We start from the raw sequence: 22,408 nt of genomic DNA, 5'->3' as shown, positions 1-22,408 counted from the left end.
ATCTTTCTCCTGGATGGGATTCCTGGGGTTTGTGCGCAGATTCCTCAAGAACAAACCATGACAAGCAGACCAAACACAGCCAGAAACCCGAACCACCTTACCATACAAAGTCATTTCAGAAATGACAGCCAGACTACTAAGACCCCTCTGAATCCTAGTAGCACACAAACCCACCAACACTCTCAAAAACTAACAAACTTAAAGACCCAGTACAACCCATGAACAAAACCATCATCTACAAAATTCCATGCAAGGACTGTGACAAACACTACATAGGACAAATAGGAAGAAAGTTAGCCACCAGGATACACGAACACCAGCTAGCCACAAAAAGACACGACCCTCACTCCCTCGTAGCCCTACACATGGATGAAAAAAAACCACCATTTCGACTGGGACAACACATCTATCCTGGGACAGGCTAAGCAAAGACATGCCAGAGAATTCCTAAAGGCCTGGCACTCCAACCACAACGCCATAAACAAACATATAGATCTAGATACCGTCTATCAACCCCTCAGAAAACAAACAGGAAATGACATCACCACAAACCCCAGGAACCCTATTCAGGAGAAAGATATAAATAGAAAGCAGGAGACAACAGCTTCGCTTCACTTGGAGGTCGCCACTGATGATGTTACCAAGCCAGGTAATGAAACGTCTGGATATCAAACCTACAGCTCAGTGAGCAAACCTACACCCTAAACCTCAACCTGAGCTACAAACCTTCACAAACCTTGCAATTCTGAATGTGTTTTTCAATACCACTACCGTTCATCCATAGTTGTGAGGGGCATTAGGTCAGAGCATGAAAGTAACCTGGCACTGTCAAATGCAACAGTACGGACCAGCAGGTAGCTTTATATTTAAAGCACAAAATTCAGTTGCAATAGGAGAGTAATCAGAGTGGCAAAAAACCGCCTCAAACACTTCAAATTAAATTGCTCATTAAAGTGAGTCAACACTTCAAATTAAATTGCTCATTTTAATTCACCCTACTTCTCCAGCTTCTGTTTGTTCCCTAAAGTCTCAACTCTCAAGGAAGGGATTCCAATTAAACTACAAAACAAGTGAATTGGCCATCATACAAACAGTTTACTTAAAGCACTTATTGAAAAAGCCCCCGCTCCAATAGATGCCACTTAAGCCCCAGCTTTACAAATTGAGCATTGCAAGTGCAGAGCACACAACAAATCTTAGCCCACAGAGTGAGGTTAGATACCTGATGATTCAGTATCAGGTGACACTCATTTTTCACAGAATCAGAAGGAAGCCAGCAGACTTGGTACACTACTCAGAGTGGAAATCTTACACTGGAGTCAGTTCCAGGGCAAACACAATTTCAATGATGTCTGAACATGATTACACAACTGTACAGATTAAGAATAAAAATTGAAGCCTAAATTCAACTATTACTCTGGCTATTTAAAAAAGGTCAACACCTCAAAGCAGAGAGGGATTTTCATACAAATGCAAAATAAGGTTCGCCTATCAAAAATTGAAGTTTTTCAACCGATCTTGGATTGATCACTCTGCCTCAGTTAAAGGATGATCATCCAAGAGACTAGTCAAATCCCACTTCATTTGCTGAACCTGTGTAGATCCCAAACTTGTGCATGAGTGACTATGCCATCAGTACCTGCTGCAGCTATTCCCTCATGCTCAAACTTGACCTGATCAAGGTTTGTGCCCCAATATCTTGCGTCAAGGCATGAACCTCTTGCCTAGGCAGCACCTGAGTTCTGTCTTAAAAAGGAAGGGGGAGTCCACTGAGATATATCTGGTCACCTTTCAAGTTGACTCCAGGTGACACCACAGGTTACTTTGTTGTTAGTAAGGGAAGAAGAAATGGGTACATGCGTAGACCAGGAGTTGGTGGTCAAGTGCCAGTCGTACTTACCTGCCCACCGGAGAACACAACTGGTCCAGGTCCAAGACTGGGACGGTAGGGAATAGTGGCACCCTTGGGTGGAGACTACACAGAACAAAAAAAAACAATAATTAGTACCATAACAGCACAAAAACAGGTGGTGGCCATTTGGCCCCATCAGCCTGTTTTGCATTTAATCTCCTACCTCAACACTTTGTTCATGTATTCAGTAGACCTCAATGCCTTAGTGTTCAAAAATCTATCCACCTCTTGTATAAACTCGACCACAGAGCAACACCACCCTCAGTCATATAGACCATGAAAAAGGCAGTGATCCCTGTCACCATGCAAAGATTTCAACAGAATAAGAGGACACAGGCCTCAAGCCTGCCTGTAGGTGTTTACCTTCCAGGCACAGCACCAGAGATTGGCTCATTCTAATGTAGAAATATCTGCATTTTGCAACATGTTGGCTTTAGTCTAGTCTCAAATAGGTTCTTAGCAGTTTCAGTCTGCAGTTCCTCCATTACTAAAGCTAATTTTGTCTCAAAGCCACCTTTTACCCCAGCAAGGAACTATCTAGAAAGACCCAAGCTTAAGAACTCTTTTCAAAGCAGACAGGGCTTCACACTGAAAACAGTACTTTATTTCAGAGGTAACATCTTTCCCAACTCCAGCTTCCAAAACTTAATTTCATCAGGACTACCTTCCAGAACTGAGATGAGGAGAAACCTCTCCAGCCAAGGGTGATGAATCTGTGGACTTGGCTTCTGCAGCCATCTGTGGCAATGAGCATATTTAAGACAGAGGTAGATTGTTGATTAGTAAGGGAATCAAAGGTTATGGGGAGAAGATAGGAGAATGGGGTTGAAAAATTCATCAGCCCTGATCAAATGATGGAACAGATGTGATGGTCAAAGGGCCTCATTCTGCTCCTACATCTTGCAATCTTTCCCATCTGTCTATTAGTCTTTCTTTAAGTCATTGCCACCTCAGTTCTGAGTTTTCTCTTCATTCTCCTCAAGTTGAAGGTACAGAATTCCAACTGCATTCCAACAATAACCAGAATCAGAAGTCACTGCAGTCTGACACCAGTTCATTCTTTTCCAGCTGTATCTTTCTTCAACCCTTTCTCCTCCAACCCATAGGTTTTTAAAAGAGAAAGTTAGGTATCTGTATATCAGTTTTGAATCTTTGTGCGCTGTGCCAAAAATTGGTCTATCAGCAATTCGTATGTAATGACTTAATTTATATTGTATTTGATACTTCTCTGACCTGGCCTCAGCTTGTAGAAAGTTCCACTCAATTCATCTTCTTAACCATTCCATTGTTTTTACAGACCAAGATTATTTCAGCCCTTTAAATTCCCAAACTAAAGGGAAGTTTCACTCCACCAGTAATATTACTGCTGGGAATAGAACACAACAAGATCAGGCACCAAGTAACAGCAAACACTCCCTTGCAGATATAGCACCATATTGCAAAGTAAACTTCCCTCTACTCTTAAACTGAAGGTAAAGCTGCCTCTACACTGTCCCCAAACACTCCCAAGTCACGTACAGCAATGTGTTTGATACAGTAAACCTCTTTCTGCACTGTTCTATCAAATACTCTTGGAACATTTAACAGCACAGAGTTAGACAGAGCAAGGTTCTTCCATGCTGTCCTAAACACACCAGTCACAGAACAGGTACATAACACTTCAAACGGTTTCCCATTCTTTAGGGCTTCTCCTTCCCAAAAGTTAAAATACCTAGAAGCACAAGACAATTGCAATGTTGCACGACTTCCTAAAGATCGCCCAGGTCAGCAAGCAGGAGGCTTCTGCCACAAACCAGTGCTGTCCTGTCCAATTCCAAGATATGATTTTACCTCCAGAATAACTGCACAGATCTGCCTGATGCAATGAATGATGGCATCCTGGGTCCCAGAGATGGTGACTGCACGCTCAGTCGAGTTCGGCAGCAAGTCTCCAGCTACCTGGACCTGAGCTCCAGTAGACTGTAGAAACAAGAAAATTGAGCTCTTTTAAAAACAAACATTCTAACACAAACACACATCAGAATATTGGGCTGGCAGGAACAGCAATCTCGGTATTTTGATTCAGCAAATCTCACATTGCTCTCTCCTTTTAATGGGCTCTGGTGTCAACTCCTCATTTCTACCAGTAACAGATCCTGAATTAATTTCTTGGACCCTCTTGGGAAATGGGAGAACAGAACTGTCACCCTGTATCAGGCAGCAGTCAAAGAATCTGACAGCACTGAAGCAAACCACTTGGTCCACGATACCAGCACTGACTCTTTGATACAACTATTTAATTACACCAACACTTTTCCCATTGCATCTCTTCCCTTTCCATATCTAATTCACATCTGTAAATTATTGAATCCGCTTCCACCACCCTTTCAGGAAATTAAATCCAGATAGCAACTCCTGGGTAAAAATTCTGAACTCCACCCTGCTTCTTTTGAAGAGTGGGTCCTCTGCTTCAAACCAACAGTGAATATTTTTTCCTTACTTACTCATGAACCCATGATTTTGACACCTCTTAATACTCCCCTTAAATCTCAATGAAGGAGATGGGGAGAGCAGCAATAATCTGGTTCATTCTGATGCCCTTGTGTTATTTTCTACCTGAATTAGAGACGCCGGTGTTAGACAGAGATATCCAAAGTTAAAAAATCACACAACACCAGATTATAGTCCAACAAGTTTATTTGGAAGAACTGGCTTTTGGAGCGCTGCTCCTTCATCAGGTGGCTGTGGAGAATAAGATTGTAAGACACAATTTATAACAAAACCTTACAGTGTGATGTAACAAATTATATATTGAAAAAGACCTGGATTGTTTGTTACGCCTCTCACCTTTTAGACTGACAATGAAATCAACATGGTCATTCTAAAAGGTGAGAGACTTAAACAATCCAGGTCTTCTTCAATATATAATTTCAGTTACATCACACTAAGCTTTTGCTATTACTTTTGTGTCTTACAATCTCTTTCTCATATTGTGTCTGCTTGGCACCCAGTTATTATTAGACTTGGCATCAGTTTACGGAGTATCAGTACGGAACAAATCCTCTGTAATTGCTTTGACGGCACAGAACTAGAAATGAGCAGTCCTCAGCTACAGCCAGATTCCTACATTTGGTGCTGGTCAACAAACTACCCAAATGACTCACCTCTCTGATCTCCTTGATCTTAGACCCTCCCTTTCCTATCAGCGAGCCACACTGACTTGCAGGAATCACCAGGCGTAGTGTTACAGGGGGCTTGCTCCTTGCAATATCACTCATGCTGGATGTACTGAGATCCTGGAACCAAAGGATAGACAGAACTATCATGGTGTACAAGGTTAGCAACAATGGCTCATTGGCATTGAAGGAGGGAAGGACTGGAAAAACAGCTGATACTTAGTATTGGATTTGTGCAATAATTAAGTGATTCACATAATTGCAAAGACTTTTCCAGAATGTTACTGTAAACTTGGATCGAGATGGTCATTTAGAGGGGGTTGTAATAGAAAGAATAAACAAAAGAGATAAGGAGGCAATTCTATGGCATGTGACATCTGCTGTTAAAATAAAACCTGAAAGAAAAAGTCTACATTTAAATAGAAGTTTAAAGTACAGAATTCAGCAGAGTGGCAGGGGTTACAGAGAAATAGAGGGATTTAAAGATCAGAGTTACAAAATTTGAACTTCTGAAAGCCAAAACAAGACAGGAAGGAAAAGAGGACAATGAGGGATAGCATATGAGAACCAGTTCTGTTCCATGCACACATGAAAACTTCAAAACGCGACTCAAACTGCCATTCTTTGAGCGACACACTAAAAAATCTGCACTTCATACAGAATCCACAGTTCACACAGTTTAAATTAGTTAGCCCATGCAGAGGTCCATACGTCCTAGACCCTCTGCATCTCACTATTCCAGCCACTCTGCAGGTTGCTTCACACGACAACACACAATGTGCACATACCTCCTCAAGTTTGCCTGTGATCATTGTGAATGCTTTGAAGACAGCCTCCATTGAGCCAGTGATCGTGATGATGCGTTCAGGACATGAGCCTTCAGATACATTGATACGGGCACTGCTCTACAGAAAAGAAACAGGACACATGTACCTGGATAAACAGTGTAAAGTAAACAATATCCCAGCTTGTGACTCACTTCCAGGTAAGTAATTCCAATTCCTCTAGCCTGTAGCTCACATTTTGGTATCCATTACAATATTCCAACTTCAAGTCAGAATTTGCAAAGGCACTCCCCGACATCTGTTATTCTATTTAAAATTATCTTTATTTAAAATCTTTGGTTAAAAGTTGGTGGTCACGAGCCAAGTAGTTATGAAAAGACAATCTAAATCAGGTAGTGAGAACCAATAAAGGGGGGGTTAGTTCCTCTGGCCTTACCCCAACAAACCCATTTTCATGCTAACATTGATAGGATTAACCAGTGCATATATCAGGTGACGAGAAGTCTTATGTCCAGAGAGGGTGCCCTACATCTTGAAGTGTAGCACTGCTGCTCTACAATATGCAACAGACCTAGCAGCCCAGGACTAACACTGCACTACCAGCAACAAGAGGTTTGCAATCTGTACCCTCATGGCTCTGTGCCAACAGTTGAGCTCCCAAGCCTCTAACTACTAAAGAAAGTTTAAAAAACAGAGGACTCACCTCCTCCCGCATTCTCTTTATTGTATCACCTTTCTATGAAATAAAAGCATGAGATAAGTGAAGTCATCAAGACAGTCCAGGAATATCCAAGAAATAAATCTGTTCAATGTAGTGGAATCGAAACGGGCACTTACCTTTCCAATGATGCTGCCAACCTCCTGCAAGGGAAAAGGGGGAGAAAAAAAATAATGATCAGATGAAGAAAAAGTGTATTTAGAGCCTAGCAGGTCAGCTGGATTTTGTGATGCCATATAGGGACCAGGATCAAAAGGAGAGCGATTTAGGAGATTTGAAGACTGCCCAAAGTGGAGGACAGCTACCATCATGAACCACTGGTTGACAATATTAACTGCACAGGACAATTATAAGTCAACCAAGTTGTTGCACATTGTATGTCTGAAATAGATGAGGAAGACAACTGAGTTTTTGACAGTCTCACAGCTGTTTTTACTTTTACCAGCTTTATCAAACTAGTGTGGAACTGAAGACATGATCTTTAGAATATCATCACAGTACCACATCCACAAATTACCATCCAAATTAATTCCAAAAGCACTGTGCTTGGTAGAGTGCCCTCATCCACATGTGCTCTCATCAGCAACAAGTCAGCACAAGTTAGCGGATGATGCTGGAAGCTAAATAGAAAACATGGGTGAGTGTGGGCACTTGTGGACCTTCGCATCTCCTCAGTCAGTTACCTTGCCATGCATGAGCAGTCGGAGTGTCAGTGTAACATGTAGCCCTCCATCAGAAGTATAATCCGTTTGATCCATTGTTGTCTGCACCTCAGTGTCAAGGGGCATCAAACTGTCACCAAGCATCAAGAGACCGTTCCTAATCTGTAAAAAGAAAAGCTTCTGAAATAAAAGGCTGAGATTAACAGAGAAATGCAAGATGGAACAGAATTAAAGCGCGGGTTGACGTGAAAGTTTATTTAGGTGATCCATTCCCATTGAATGAGCTAATATGGCACATTGATCACAATGACAGTGGTCAAGAGAGGACCACATCTAACCTCAAATTTAGAGACATGGCAGGGGAGGATACACCCTTTATTGGGTGGACTAGACAGGGCCCTTTATCTCCAGCACAACTAACTGAAGTGTTTACAATACCCAGAATAACATTAGTCTAACACCCAGAACAGAGGCTTAAGGATTCACACAACTGCTATTCGTTTATTACAAGCTGACAGAGCAGCTGTATAGGCCTACACCCTTTTGATCTCCTTCAGCTGCTGGACACAGCTTGTTTACTAGAATGTCAAGCTTATTTTAACATGGCCGATGATAGGCAACTGGGAGCACAGAGTTTCCCTCAGATTGACATCAAACTTTCACACACACCACTACAGAACAATTGAGATTTGGAGAGGTCAGAAAGCATTCCACCAGTTTCCTTGTGTGTGCTCAATCATTGGGAAAAGCAATAGGGGTAACAGGAGGGGCGAGCGTGGGGGAGGGGTCGGAGGAGGAGGAGGAGGGGGGGGGTCGGAGGAAGGAGGAGGAGGGGGGGGGTCGGAGGAAGGGGGGGTCGGAGGAAGGAGGAGGAGGGGGGGTCGGAGGAAGGAGGAGGAGGGGGGCGGGTCGGAGGAAGGAGGAGGAGGGGGGGGTCGGAGGAAGGAGGAGGAGGGGGGGGTCGGAGGAAGGAGGAGGGGGGGGGTCGGAGGAAAGAGGAGGAGGGGGGGGTCGGAGGAAGGAGGAGGAGGGGGGGGGTCAGAGGAAGGAGGAGGAGGGGGGGGGTCGGAGGAAGGAGGAGGGGGGGGGGGGTCGGAGGAAGGAGGAGGAGGGGGGGGGTCGGAGGAAGGAGGAGGAGGGGGGGGTCGGAGGAAGGAGGAGGAGGGGGGGGTCGGAGGAAGGAGGAGGAGGGGGGGGTCGGAGGAAGGAGGAGGAGGGGGGTCGGAGGAAGGAGGAGGAGGGGGTCGGAGGAAGGAGGGGGGGGGTCGGAGGGAGGAGGAGGAGGTCGGAGGAAGGGGGGTCGGAGGAAGGAGGAGGGGGGGGTCGGAGGAAGAGGAGGAGGGGGGGGTCGGAGGAAGAGGAGGAGGGGGGGGGTCGGAGGAAGAGGAGGAGGGGGGGGTCGGAGGAAGAGGAGGAGGGGGGGGGTCGGAGGAAGGGGAGGAGGGGGGGGGTCGGAGGAAGGGGAGGAGGAGGGGGGGTCGGAGGAAGGGGAGGAGGGGGGGGGTCGGAGGAAGGGGAGGAGGAGGGGGGGTCGGAGGAAGGGGAGGAGGAGGGGGGGTCGGAGGAAGGAGGAGGAGGGGGGGTCGGAGGAAGGAGGAGGAGGGGGGGGTCGGAGGAAGGAGGAGGAGGGGGGGGTCGGAGGAAGGAGGAGGAGGGGGGGTCGGAGGAAGGAGGAGGAGGGGGGGGCGAGGACGAAGAGGAGGAGGGGGGCGAGGAGGAGGGGGCGAGGAGGAAGAGGAGGGGGGGGTCGGAGGAGGAAGAGGAGGGGGGGGCGAGGAGGAAGAGGAGGAGGGGGGCGAGGAGGAGGGGGCGAGGAGGAAGAGGAGGGGGGGGTCGGAGGAGGAAGAGGTGGGGGGGGCGAGGAGGAAGAGGAGGGGGGGGCGAGGAGGAAGAGGAGGGGGGGGCGAGGACGAAGAGGAGGAGGGGGGCGAGGAGGAGGGGGCGAGGAGGAAGAGGAGGGGGGGGTCGGAGGAGGAAGAGGAGGGGGGGCGAGGAGGAAGAGGAGGGGGGGGCGAGGAGGAAGAGGAGGGGGGGGCGAGGAGGAAGAGGAGGGGGGGTCGGAGGAGGAAGAGGAGGGGGGGTCGGAGGAGGAAGAGGAGGGGGGGTCGGAGGAGGAAGAGGAGGGGGGGTCGGAGGAGGAAGAGGAGGGGGGGGCGAGGAGGAAGAGGAGGGGGGGTCGAGGAGGAAGAGGAGGGGGGGTCGAGGAGGAAGAGGAGGGGGGGGTCGAGGAGGAAGAGGAGGGGGGGTCGAGGAGGAAGAGGAGGGGGGGTCGAGGAGGAAGAGGAGGGGGGGTCGAGGAGGAAGAGGAGGGGGGGTCGAGGAGGAAGAGGAGGGGGGGTCGAGGAGGAAGAGGAGGGGGGGTCGAGGAGGAAGAGGAGGGGGGGTCGAGGAGGAAGAGGAGGGGGGGTCGAGGAGGAAGAGGAGGGGGGGTCGAGGAGGAAGAGGAGGGGGGGTCGAGGAGGAAGAGGAGGGGGGGTCGAGGAGGAAGAGGAGGGGGGGTCGAGGAGGAAGAGGAGGGGGGGTCGAGGAGGAAGAGGAGGGGGGGTCGAGGAGGAAGAGGAGGGGGGTCGAGGAGGAAGAGGAGTCGAGGAGGAAGAGGGGTCGAGGAGGGGGGGGTCGAGGAGGGGGGGGTCGAGGAGGGGGGGGTCGAGGAGGGGGGGGTCGAGGAGGGGGGGGTCGAGGAGGGGGGGGTCGAGGAGGGGGGGGTCGAGGAGGGGGGGGTCGAGGAGGGGGGGGTCGAGGAGGGGGGGGTCGAGGAGGGGGGGGTCGAGGAGGGGGGGGTCGAGGAGGGGGGGGTCGAGGAGGGGGGGGTCGAGGAGGGGGGGGTCGAGGAGGGGGGGGTCGAGGAGGGGGGGTCGAGGAGGGGGGGGTCGAGGAGGGGGGGGTCGAGGAGGGGGGGGTCGAGGAGGGGGGGGTCGAGGAGGGGGGGGTCGAGGAGGGGGGGGTCGAGGAGGGGGGGGGTCGAGGAGGGGGGGGTCGAGGAGGGGGGGGTCGAGGAGGGGGGGGGCGAGGAGGGGGGGGGCGAGGAGGGGGGGGGCGAGGAGGGGGGGGGCGAGGAGGGGGGGGGCGAGGAGGGGGGGGGCGAGGAGGGGGGGGGCGAGGAGGGGGGGGCGAGGAGGGGGGGGGGCGAGGAGGGGGGGGGCGAGGAGGGGGGGGGCGAGGAGGGGGGGGCGAGGAGGGGGGGGGCGAGGAGGGGGGGGGCGAGGAGGGGGGGGGCGAGGAGGGGGGGGGGGGGAAGAGGGGGGGGAAGAGGGGGGGGGAAGAGGGGGGGAAGAGGGGGGGGGAAGAGGGGGGGGGGGGAAGAGGGGGGGGGGAAGAGGGGGGGGGGAAGAGGGGGGGGGGAAGAGGGGGGGGGGAAGAGGGGGGGGGGGAAGAGGGGGGGGGGGAAGAGGGGGGGGGGAGGGGGGGGGGGGAAGAGGGGGGGGGGGGAAGAGGGGGGGGGGAAGAGGGGGGGGGAAGAGGGGGGGGGGGAAGAGGGGGGGGGAAAGGGGGGGGGGAAGAGGGGGGGGGGGAAGAGGGGGGGGGAAGGGGGGGGGGGAAGAGGGGGGGGGGGAAGGGGGGGGGGGGGAAGAGGGGGGGGGGAAGGGGGGGGGTAAGAGGGGGGGGGGAAGAGGGGGGGGGGAAGAGGGGGGGGGGGAAAGGGGGGGGGAAGAGGGGGGGGGAAGAGGGCGGGGGGGAAGAGGGGGGGGGGGAAGAGGGGGGGGGGGGAAGAGGGTGGGGGAGGAAGAGGGGGGGGGAGGAAGGGGGGGGGGGAAGAGGGGGGGGGGGAAGAGGGGGGGGGGGAAGAGGGGGGGGGGGGGAGAGGGGGGGGGGGGGAGAGGGGGGGGGGGAAGAGGGGGGGGGAAAGAGGGGGGGGGAAAGAGGGGGGGGGAAAGAGGGGGGGGGGAAAGAGGGGGGGGGAAAGAGGGGGGGGGGAAAGAGGGGGGGGGGAAAGAGGGGGGGGGGAAGAGGGGGGGAAGAGGGGGGAAGAGGGGGGGGGGAAGAGGGGGGGGGAAGAGGGGGGGGGAAGAGGGGGGGGGAAGAGGGGGGGGGAAGAGGGGGGGGGAAGAGGGGGGGGAAGAGGGGGGAAGAGGGGGGAAGAGGGGGGGAGAAGGGGGGGAAGAGGGGGGGAGAAGGGGGGGAAGAGGGGGGGAGAAGGGGGGAGGGGAAGCGGGGGGAAAGCGGGGGGAAGCGGGGGGAGCGGGGGGAAGCGGGGGGAAGCGGGGGGGGGAGCGGGGGGGAAGCGGGGGGGGGGAAGCGGGGGGGGGAAGCGGGGGGGGGGGAAGGGGGGGGGAAGCGGGGGGGAGCGGGGCGGGGGGGGGAGCGGGGGGGGGCAAGCGGGGGGGGCAGCGGGGGGGGCAAGCGGGGGGGAAGCGGGGGGGGAAAGCGGGGGGGAAGCGGGGGGGAAAGCGGGGGGGGAAGCGGGGGGGAAGCGGGGGGGAAGCGGGGGGGGAAGCGGGGGGGGAAGCGGGGCGGGGGGGGAAGCGGGGGGGAGAGAGGGGGAGCGGGGGGGGGAGAGAGGGGGGGAGGGGGAAGCGGGGGGGGGGGGAGGGGAAGCGGGGGGGGGAGAGGGGGAAGCGGGGGGGAGAGGGGAAGCGGGGGGGGAGAGGGGGAAGCGGGGGGGGGAGAGGGGGAAGCGGGGGGGGGAGAGAGGGGGAAGCGGGGGGGGGGAGAGGGGGAAGCGGGGGGGAGAGGGGGAAGCGGGGGGGGAGAGGGGGAAGCGGGGGGGAGAGGGGGAAGCGGGGGGGGGAGAGGGGGAAGCGGGGGGGGAGAGGGGAAGCGGGGGGGGAGAGGGGAAGCGGGGGGGGGGAGAGGGGGAAGCGGGGGGGGGAGAGGGGGAAGCGGGGGGGGGGGGAGGGGGAAGCGGGGGGGGGGGAGGCGGGGGGGGGGAGGCGGGGGGGGGAGGCGGGGGGGGGAGGCGGGGGGGAGGCGGGGGGGGGAGGCGGGGGGGGGGAGAAGAGGGGGAAGCGGGGGGGGGCAAGCGGGGGAAGCGGGGGGGGAAGCGGGGGGGAGAGGGGGGAAGCGGGGGGGAGGGGGAGCGGGGGGGGGAGGCGGGGGGGGGAGGCGGGGGGGGGAGGGCGGGGGGGGGGGAGGCGGGGGGGGGGAGGCGGGGGGGGGAGGCGGGGGGGGGGAGAAGAGGGGAAGCGGGGGGGGGAGCGGGGGGAAGCGGGGGGGGGGAAGCGGGGGGGGGGCAAGCGGGGGGGGGCAAGCGGGGGGGGCAAGCGGGGGGGGAAGCGGGGGGGGAAGCGGGGGGAAGCGGGGGGGGAAGCGGGGGGGGAAGCGGGGGGGGAAGCGGGGGGGGAGAGAGGGGGAAGCGGGGGGGGAGAGGGGGAAGCGGGGGGGGAGAGGGGGAAGCGGGGGGGAGAGGGGGAAGCGGGGGGGGAGAGGGGAAGCGGGGGGGGAGAGGGGGAAGCGGGGGGAGAGGGGAGCGGGGGGGAGAGGGGGAAGCGGGGGGGGAGAGGGGGAAGCGGGGGGGGAAGGGGGAAGCGGGGGGGAGAGGGGGAAGCGGGGGGGAGAGGGGGAAGCGGGGGGGAGAGGGGAAGCGGGGGGGAGAGGGGAAGCGGGGGGGGGAGAGGGGAAGCGGGGGGGGGAGGGGGAAGCGGGGGGGGGGGAGGGGGAAGCGGGGGGGGGGGAAGCGGGGGGGGAGGCGGGGGGGGGAGGCGGGGGGGGGGAGGCGGGGGGGGAGAGGCGGGGGGGGGAGGCGGGGGGGGAGGCGGGGGGGGAGGCGGGGAGGCGGGGGGGGGAGGCGGGGAGGCGGGGGGGAGGCGGGGGGGGGGGGAGGCGGGGGGGGGAGGCGGGGGGGGAGGCGGGGGGGGGAGAAGAGGGGAAAGCGGGGGGGAGAGGGGGGAAGCGGGGGGGGGGAGAGGGGGAAGCGGGGGGGGAGGGGGAAGCGGGGGGGGGAGCGGGTGGGGAGAGAGGGGGAAGCGGGGGGGAGAGGGGGAAGCGGGGGGGAGAGGGGGGAAGCGGGGGGGGAGAGGGGGAAGCGGGGGGGGGGGAGGGGGAAGCGGGGGGGAGAGGGGAAGCGGGGGGGGAGAGGGGGAAGCGGGGGGGGAGAGGGGAAGCGGGGGGGGGGAGGGGGAAGGGGGAAGCGGGGGGAGGGGGAAGGGAGGGTAGAGCGCGGGGGGGTGGGGGAAGGGAGGGTAGAGCGCGGGGGGGGTGGGGGAAGGGAGGCTAGAGCGCGGGGGGGGTGGGGGAAGGGAGGCTAGAGCGCGGGGGGGGTGGGGGAAGGGAGGCTAGAGCGCGGGGGGGGTGGGGAAGGGAGGCTAGAGCGCGGGGGGGGTGGGGGAAGGGAGGCTAGAGCGCGGGGGGGGTGGGGAAGGGAGGCTAGAGCGCGGGGGGGGTGGGGGAAGGGAGGCTAGAGCGCGGGGGGGGTGGGGGAAGGGAGGCTAGAGCGCGGGGGGGGTGGGGGAAGGGAGGCTAGAGCGCGGGGGGGGTGGGGGAAGGGAGGCTAGAGCGCGGGGGGGGTGGGGGAAGGGAGGCTAGAGCGCGGGGGGGGTGGGGGAAGGGAGGCTAGAGCGCGGGGGGGGTGGGGGAAGGGAGGCTAGAGCGCGGGGGGGGGTGGGGGAAGGGAGGCTAGAGCGCGGGGGGGTGGGGGAAGGGAGGGTAGAGCGCGGGGGGGGTGGGGGAAGGGAGGGTAGAGCGCGGGGGGGTGGGGGAAGGGAGGCTAGAGCGCGGGGGAGGTGAGAGGGAGAGTTGGGGAGCTCGGTTGGAGCTGAATCGGGGAAAGGAGGCAGCGCGGAGAAGAGGACGGGCCCTCAGCAGCGGGTCTGAGTGCGTGTCCAATCTGAGGAACGGAAGCCGCCTCTACGGCCCCCAGCTCTCGTCCTTCACGAGGCCGAGAATTGGGAATCGCCGTCGGGCATTTACCTGCGTCGCAATCCGCTCTCCGAAACCGTTCTCACCTACACCGCTTCCACCGAGCGCTGGAAATTTTTAAAAATCGTTTTCAGAGCAACTTCCGGCTGTCGAGAAACAGCTCCTGACCTCGCGGCTCCACTGGACTCCGAGCGCGATCCCCTCCAACCCCTCCCGCGCTGCTGCCCCTAGCGGCCAGGACCGGCTGCCAACGGTACTGCTCCTCGTGGCCTGGACGAGCCTCCAGTGTTACTGCCCCTAGTGGCCAGGATGAGCCTCCAGCGTTACTGCTCGAGCTGCAAGGCTCAGACTCCGCCGTTGCTGCCCCAAGCGGCTAGGAAGCGCCTCCAGCGTTACTGCCCTTTGCTGCTACGCCCAGCCTCACGCTATGCTGCCTCCAGCGACCAGTAGCTGTTCGTCTAATTGCAGCCCGAACTGCTGTATCTGGCCTCAGTCCCCCAAGCAGAGAAAAGTAAGCTATTCCCTATATTTCTCAATGTGTGGCTTATTACAGCAATAAGTTACCCATTAATCGATATTTTGTTCTAACATCCCCTACCCAAAATGTATTATTAATTCTTTAAAAATTTAACTGAATGGGGTGGTCAGGCAGTTTTTTTCCGTTTCTTTTCGGAAAGTGTTTGTTGACACTCCTACCTCAATATCATATGATAGTAGTTTAAACCAGCTCAATCTCATAGGGATGACAATACACAACCAAGATCAGGCCAGAAACCTGAGTGGTGTCATTACGTGTCCACTGTCAATGGCCTTTTGAGGAAAGGCAAATTGCCCCCTCAGTGAAATAAGCAACTTGCCTTCTTCCCTTTTACTCAAACAAAGCGATTCTGAACTAAAAACTAGCAGACACCATTCCAAAATGGGTTGCCCCAGAACAGGATTTTTCCCCTCTGAGGATCATAAATCTACGAAACAAGCACAGGGTAAGCTGGAGAAACTCAGCAGATGCCATCTGTGGACAGAGTTAAATGTTTCAGTCCAAGACAGCGACCCGGTACAAAAGACAAAAAGGAGTTTTTAAAAGAGTAGTGAAAGAGAAAAAGAAATGTAAAATGGGTGTAGATTATGGTGTGAAAGAGAGGGAAGGGGTCCTCTCAACTCAGTGCAAAGTAAAATTCAACACTGAGACCTTGAGGCTGTCAAGTGCCAAAGTGAAAAATGAGGTATTGTGCTTTTTGGAACATTTCAGCAAGCCCAGGACAGAAATGTTAAAATGAAAGAAAGGTGGTTTATTTGCAAGCAACTGCAAGGTCAGAATTATTCTTACAGACAGCATGAAGTCTGTGTTTGGTCTTGCCAATGAAAAGAGGAGACCTCGGTGTAATCCTTTTCCCCAGAGGTGGGATCTTTTACTACTTTAAATCAGAGGTAGATTGGCTCCTTGGTTTGTAAAGAATCTGAGGTAATGAGGCGTAGTTGTGAATGCAGAGTTGAGGCCATGAACATCAGTCATGTTCTCACACAGTGGTAGTTGTGAATGCAGAGTTGAGGCCATGAACATCAGTCATGTTCTCACACAGTGGAATAGATGGATGTTTGATGACTGGAGTGAACATGATGGACCAAATGGCATACTCATGCTTCTAATTCATGTGTTTGTATGATTGTACAGTTAAAGCAAATGGGACTCACTTCAGATTCGTCCTCCATCAAAATTTGCCAAAGCTGCAGTTCCACAGGTTCTGGGTCTTCATTCATGGCTGTTTTTCATGGAGTCAATACCAGTGTTTCCTCTCAAACTCTGTAACATCACCCAATCTGTGCATAACCATGCTCCCTTCTGGTTTGAAAATTGCCTGTTTCCTTGGCTCATTTTCCACCCTTTGTAAATTTCAAATCATCAAAACCAGGCACCAAAGTCCCATTCACCCTTTATTCCAGATTATACCACATCTCAGTTGTAAACTTCTTATTCTCATTTCCATATTCCACCATGGAGTGTCTCCTTCCCTATTTCAGCGTCCTCTTTCAGTTCCACAGGGTGTTAGGATCTCAGCATCCTCCAATTCTGGTCTCTTTGACTGTCCTTGCCTTTGAATTGCTACATCATTGGTGCCCCCAGTTTCCTGGATCAAAGGTTCTGAAACAAATAGCTCTGTGCCTTTGATACCTTGTAGTGTATCTCAGAATGTGCAAAGTATCTCTTCTGTGGCTCTGTGTCAAAATCTGTTTGGAAGTGCTGTTAGGTTATTTACATGTTTACAGGTGCTATATAAATGCAAGTTGCTTTGCTGTAGTCATGAGAGAGAGGGGATGTTGAGAGGGACCCTCACTATTTCAGATAGGAAGTAAAAATGCTCTACAGGAAGATTGGTTGTTGGTTTGGCCAGCAATAGTGAAGGAACAGCAATATATTTTCAAGATGGTGAGTGGCTTGGAGAGGAATTTGCAGGAGAAGGTGTTCCCATGTATCTGCTACTCTTGTCCTTCTATATTCTAGAGATCATGGGTTTGGAAACTGCTGTCAAAGGAGCCTTGGTGAATTATTCAAGTGCAATGTGTAGATGCTACTCTGTACAGCAATATGATGAACGGAGCGGATGTTGAAGGTGGTGAATACGGTGCCAATCAAGCATGCTGCTTTGTCCTGGAATGTATCAAGCTTCTTGAGTGTTTTTGAGAAGGGGATGCTCTTCAGACGGTCGGTGTGGACTCATGGGCTGAATGGCCTGCTCCACAGTGTAGCAATTCTAAGTCCCAATCTTGTGACCGAACATTCAGGCTGACAGTCCTGCTCAGTACTGAAGGAGTGCTACACTGTTGGAAGCCCCATCTACCTCAACATAGATGTCACAGCAATATTTTTCTTTAAAAATACTGAAGTTCTTGCCAGTGTTCTGATTCAACAGTCATCCTTCAACTAGACCCAAAAAAATTATTCTCTCACAGGAATCACTTTTTTCTTGAGAGGAGAGTGGAAAGAGTTTCACGCACACACAAACTGACTCCCACAATTTCCCCCAATGGTGACTACACGGACATCCTGATGTCTCGAAGCACACTTTACAAACTCATGGTTTTTTTCATAGTTAGATGAGCTGATGAAGAGGCAGCACCTCGAAAGCTAGTGCTTCCAAATAAACCTGTTGGACTATAACCTGGTGAGGTGCGATTTTTAACTTTAAACTGGAAACACACAGGATGTGTATGGGGGCAGGAGGAGAATGGGAGAGAATTGCATGTTTACAGTGTCAGCCTTTAGGAGCAGTGATGGTATAAATAGAGGGTTTTGTTTAGAATAAACCTGCGACTTCTCAATGACTTAAATGAACAGAACTGTAGAAAAGGTGGCAAGCAGAGTGCGGCACTGCATAGGAGCTGGATGGGGAGGATAACATGAGGGGACAGCCAGAATCCAGTGAGTGAATGGCTCATTGCATTCTCATTATCTTTGTTAATGTTGAAGATTCATTGAAATCTCTAATAAGCTTAATAAGTGACAACTCTAATCACAAGAGACAGAAATAAAAATAGAAGTCTGTTTCCATTCGGACATGGGAGCGTGGGTTGCAATTCAGACATTTCTGTACTGCTCACAAGGGTGGCTCAGTGGTTAGCACTGCTGCCTCACAGCACCAAGGACCTAGGTTTGATTCCCACCTCAGGCAACTGACTATGGAGTTTGCACCTTCTCTCCCTGTCTGCATGGATTTCATCCCACCATTTAAAGATGTGGAAATTAGGTGGATTGGCTATGCTAAGTTGCCCATGGTGTCCAAGAATGTGCAGGTTAGGTGGATTAGCCATGGAAATGCAGGCATAGGGTAGGGAGTGGGATGCTTTTCAGAGGGTCAGTGTTCTCAATGGCCTGCTTCCACACTGTAGGGAGTGCTTTATTTAAAACCAAAGAGCTGGTAAATCTCTGCAGAGAGAGAGACTGGTGTTAAGTCCCTATGCTGATGCTAAACCTAAAAGGATAGACAGATAGAGACAGAGACAAAAGACAGAGCTCAGAGAGAGAGAGAGAGAGAGAGAGAGAGAGAGGCACAGACTGACTTCTATAGTGTGCGTGCCTATGGAAACTGGGTTGAAATGAGGCAGAATTGTCCACAGTTGCTGCAGTCTAATGGGCACCTAATTTCCATCATGTTACTCAATGCCCAGAAACAGCATCAAACTGCATGGGCTTAAAGCTCATCGGGGCCTATTTCCTGTTCAGTTTGGAGAACCAGTCACCATACAGATTGAGACAACCATTGACAGGTACCTGTCAAAGACACTCACCCAACACTGAGCCTTCCCTATTGATGAGGTCCCCACATTACTCACCATGTTTTCTAAGTGGGGAAGGGAGGGGAAGAGTCTGGACAAATTGTTAATTCAATCATTAGCAAAACCCCAACACCAAACATCGCTTCCTGATCTTCTTCCCCTCCACTGTCCACCACACCTCACTGTTCTTTTGATCCATTAGCCTTTTAATTAAGTTTCAGCTAGGTATTCAACCAACGAGGGCATCACAGCCACATCCAAACCCAGCTACAACTAACCCCTACCCTGTCAGAGCCAAGGTCAATAGATCTGGGAGCAGAAACATAAGCGTAAACCTTTCAGTTCCTGGAGGCTGTTCTGAGGATGCTCTGTTTGCTCATCCTTGTTCCACATTCCTTTGATACAATAGTCAGGATCATAGACTCATCACAGCACAAAAGGGACAGCATTTGGTCCATCAAGTCTAGATCAACTCTGGACAACAACCTAGTCAGTCTCACTAACCAATTTGGTCCCCAATGTCCCCATCCAGTTTCATTTGGTGAGTTCCAGATCATTCTCACTCTGCATAAAACATTCCTCCTCATATTTGCCCCCTACACCTCTTTACACAAAATTTTAAATCTGAGTTCCCTACTCCTTATATCATCAGCTCTTTGAAAGACCAATCATAACATTGATCAAGTCTCTCTTCAATTTCCTTTCCTCCCCCCAGAACTGCAGCCTTTTCAATCTAACCTTATGGCTAAAACCCCTAATTGCTGTAGCCACTGGTAAACCTCCTCACCTTCTCAAGAATACTCAATTAAAATTGTAATGATCTGAACTTGGTGCAGTTCCGTTCTTGGGGCCCAACCAGAATTTTATAAGTGTTCGCATCAGGAAGCCTCAGGCATTTTCTTCCCCAGTCGCTGCCCTACAGCTCCACCCATCCTGTGGGCTCCAAGTATAGGGACAGGAACAGAAATCACAGACACTGGTACTGCTCCTTGCCCAGAACCCAGATTTACACTCCACAACCCAAAACCAGCTCTCTGCAGCCTCCCTCCCTCCCTCACATTGTTTCCCTCCCTCCAACCTCCCACATGAAGGGGGATCATTTACCCTCCCGAGCCAACTCCACATTGAGTCAAAGGGACCACCAAATGGAAACCACAGACCAAGTGGGACAAATGTTTTTATGTGGACATCGCAAGCAAGGCCAGCATTTGCTGGCCCTCCCTAACTGTCTTTGAAATGAATGCTTTGCTCAGCCACTTCAAAGCTCAGTTAAGAGTCAACCAAATTGCTTTGGGTTTGGAGTCACATGTAAACCAGGCCAAGTAAGGACATTGGTGAACCAGATGAGTTTTCATAACTACTACCAATGGTTTCACGACTACCGCTACCTAGACTCTTTTCAATTACCAAATTTTAAAATTTAATTGAATTGAAATTCCATGCTGCTGCAGTGGAAATTAATTTTCTCTCCCAGTATGGTCAACTCAGGTTACAAAGTGAGTTCAATGTGGAGGATATTGCAGCAGTTGGCTGCCTGTGATCTGTTCAGTCAAGGCAGCATCATGTTACAGTTACTAACAGAATCTCTCGGGGCAGAAAAATTCAATGACATGAGGAGATCTGTCTGCGGCACAGACAGCTAAATCTTTCCTACTCCCACTCGTCCTTTGCACAACTCATTCTCCCTTTCGATCACTTCTTAGACAAGCTGTATTCAGGAGCAATTACATTCAGATACCAGAAGAGAAGATGGGAAGCCACAAAACAATCATTTCCACAGCAATGCCTGAATTTTCAAACGTTAGAGGGCCCAGTGACTGTACAACTTAACAAATATAGCACCTTTCATACAGTGAAACATTTCCCAAGCCAGTTCACAAGAGCATTATAAAAATAACATTTGACATCAAGCCACATAAAGAGATATCGGGTCAGATGACCAAAAGCTCAGCCAACGAAGCTTTTAAGGAGCAGCTCAAGGGCGGATAGCAATAGAGACAAAGTATTGGGAAGGAATTCCAGAATGTGGGGCTGAGGCAAAATCTAAGATACACAGGTATTCCAAAGTGGTGAGAGGCCAGAGGAAATCATGGAGATAGGCAGGTGCAAGGCCATGGTGGGATTTCAAAACAAGGATGAAAATGTTAATTGAGGTGTGTTACAAGAGCTACTGTAGTTGAGTGAGCACGGGCAATTGATAACTCCGGGCTCAGCAGCTTTGTTTTTGGGTAACCACAAGGTTACAGGAGGTAGAATTGTGGCAGATCAGCTATGCCTGCACTAGAAGAGTCAAGACTCACGGCAATGTAGGTGTAGATGAGCATTTCAGCGACAGCCAAGCTGTGACCAGGGATTTTGGGTAATAGAACAGAGGTAGAAATAGGTCAGAAGCTCATCTCTAACATCAAATATGACACCCAGGTTTTAATTAGAATAATTACAGGCCATAAGATTGCTTAATGTAAAGACTGGGCTCACCAAGAGTATAACAACCTGTCATAACCATGTTTCTGGTTGGTAGAGACAGTCTCTCACACATCCAGGCCTAATCAGCACATGATGGATGATAGGCAAATAATAGTGGCCTTGGGAGAAAAATAGGTTGCTCCTATCAAGTGACCTTGGAGCAAAAGTTTGTAAAGACTGTTTCAGAAAGAGGAAAAACCCACAGATGCTGTGTGCACGCGTTTTTTATGCTAGAACGCAGGAAATACGAGCTGGAGTGTGGGTCTATTCAACCATTGAGCAAGCTGTTTTATTATGGCCTCTACGCTACTGTCCCACACTACTATCCAACACCCCCCCAACCCGCCGCCATCACAAAACAACTCAAATCTTTTATATCTAGAAGTCCATTGGTCTCGGTCTTCATGACTGTGCTTCCACAACGATCCAGGATAAAGAATTCTAATAGTTCACTTCACTCCCCCTCATCTCAGTCCTAAATGGCTTGCTCCTTACTCTGAGACTGAGTTCCATGGTTTGAAACCCCTCCTACTCCAGCCAAAGAAGCATCCTTCCTGCATATACCCTGCTAATCCCTGTAAGAGTGAAGATACTGTTGAGGAGTTGAACTGTGTTGTGAACAGACTTTCATCCTGCCATGATCTTTCTGATACTGGTGGAGTTTTAAAGGTGGTCTTTCAAGCATATCTATCACCCACCCCCAACTTCAGTTCTTTCATTTGGGCTGAGTTATCCCATTTTGCAGGCTCAGCATTTTGTCACGTGAGTGTGGGTGGGTTGGTGGGTGTGGTGGGAAAGAAAAAGGCAGAGGCAATGTGTTCACTTTCCTTCCCAGTGAGAAAGCCCACTGTACTGAGCCCCAATCAGCAGAGATTGGCGAGATGTTTCTTTTCAGTGACCCTGATACTGAAGTCCTGCCAAACAGAAGACCAACAGCTTCTGGGTTCTACAGACAATCACTCATAGCCTACTGTTCAGGAGATCCAATGGTGAGAAGATAAGTCTTTTACTTTATTTTATAGAATCCCTAGAATGTGGAACAGGTCCTTCAGCCCAACAAGTCCACACTGACCCTCTGAAGAATAACCCACCCAGACCCATTCCCCCACCCTATTATCCAACATTTATCTCTGACTAATCCACCTTACCTACACATCCCTGAACACCATGGGCAATTTAGCATGGCCAATTCACCTAACCTGCACATAGAGTCATAGAGATGTACAGCACGGAAACAGACCCTTGGAATGAGGGGAAACTGGAGCACCCAGCAGAAACCAACACAGACACTGAGAGAACGTGCAAACTTCACAGGCAGTCGCCAGAGGCTGGAATCGTACTGGGTCCCTGGCGCTATGAGGCAGCAGTGCTAACCACTGAGCCACCGTGCCACCCTATAAAAGGATTCTATTCTTCCACTTTCAGGTCTCCCCAGCATTCCCCACACAAACAAATACTCATATACACAGAATCAATGCACCAGTTTGGAGAAAATGGAAGCTTCTCCATCCCAAAAAGCAGCAGGCTAGTCACCAGGCAGGAAACCAGTCACTTTCTCACCTACTGGGAGGTAGGTAATTGAGCTGGTGACACATTGAAGTCGTCAATTAACTTAAAGACATTTATCTCTGGTAAGTCAAGAG

The 22,408-nt window shown here is 52.7% G+C and overlaps 1 protein-coding gene across 5 annotated transcripts in view; it reads right to left on the bottom strand.

The window, feature by feature from the left end:
* Nucleotides 1-22,408, bottom strand: part of pcbp4 (poly(rC) binding protein 4) — a 47,577-nt gene that overhangs the window by 20,987 nt on the left and 4,182 nt on the right. For 3 of the 5 annotated variants that reach the window (XM_043708494.2, XM_087994521.1, XM_043708496.2), the window contains exons 2-8: nucleotides 7,254-7,394; nucleotides 6,690-6,713; nucleotides 6,556-6,588; nucleotides 5,856-5,972; nucleotides 5,056-5,187; nucleotides 3,743-3,871; nucleotides 1,901-1,975 (exon numbers count right to left, since the gene is read on the bottom strand). In XM_043708494.2, coding sequence (XP_043564429.1) covers nucleotides 1,901-1,975; nucleotides 3,743-3,871; nucleotides 5,056-5,187; nucleotides 5,856-5,972; nucleotides 6,556-6,588; nucleotides 6,690-6,713; nucleotides 7,254-7,376 — 633 coding nt within the window. In that variant the 5' untranslated portion in view covers nucleotides 7,377-7,394. Of the gene's footprint in view, nucleotides 1-1,900; nucleotides 1,976-3,742; nucleotides 3,872-5,055; nucleotides 5,188-5,855; nucleotides 5,973-6,555; nucleotides 6,589-6,689; nucleotides 6,714-7,253; nucleotides 7,395-14,078; nucleotides 14,247-22,408 lie in introns of those variants that run through there. The other 2 variants (XM_043708495.2, XM_043708493.2) reach the window with 2 other exon arrangements.

This window comes from Chiloscyllium plagiosum, unplaced genomic scaffold (assembly GCF_037043375.1).
Source record: "Chiloscyllium plagiosum isolate Xiang-an unplaced genomic scaffold, Cpla_swu_hap1 HiC_scaffold_14, whole genome shotgun sequence".
NCBI classification, from domain to species: domain Eukaryota; kingdom Metazoa; phylum Chordata; class Chondrichthyes; order Orectolobiformes; family Hemiscylliidae; genus Chiloscyllium; species Chiloscyllium plagiosum.
Note: the sequence above shows the minus strand (reverse complement) of the source record. Positions and strands in the feature narration are given on the sequence as shown.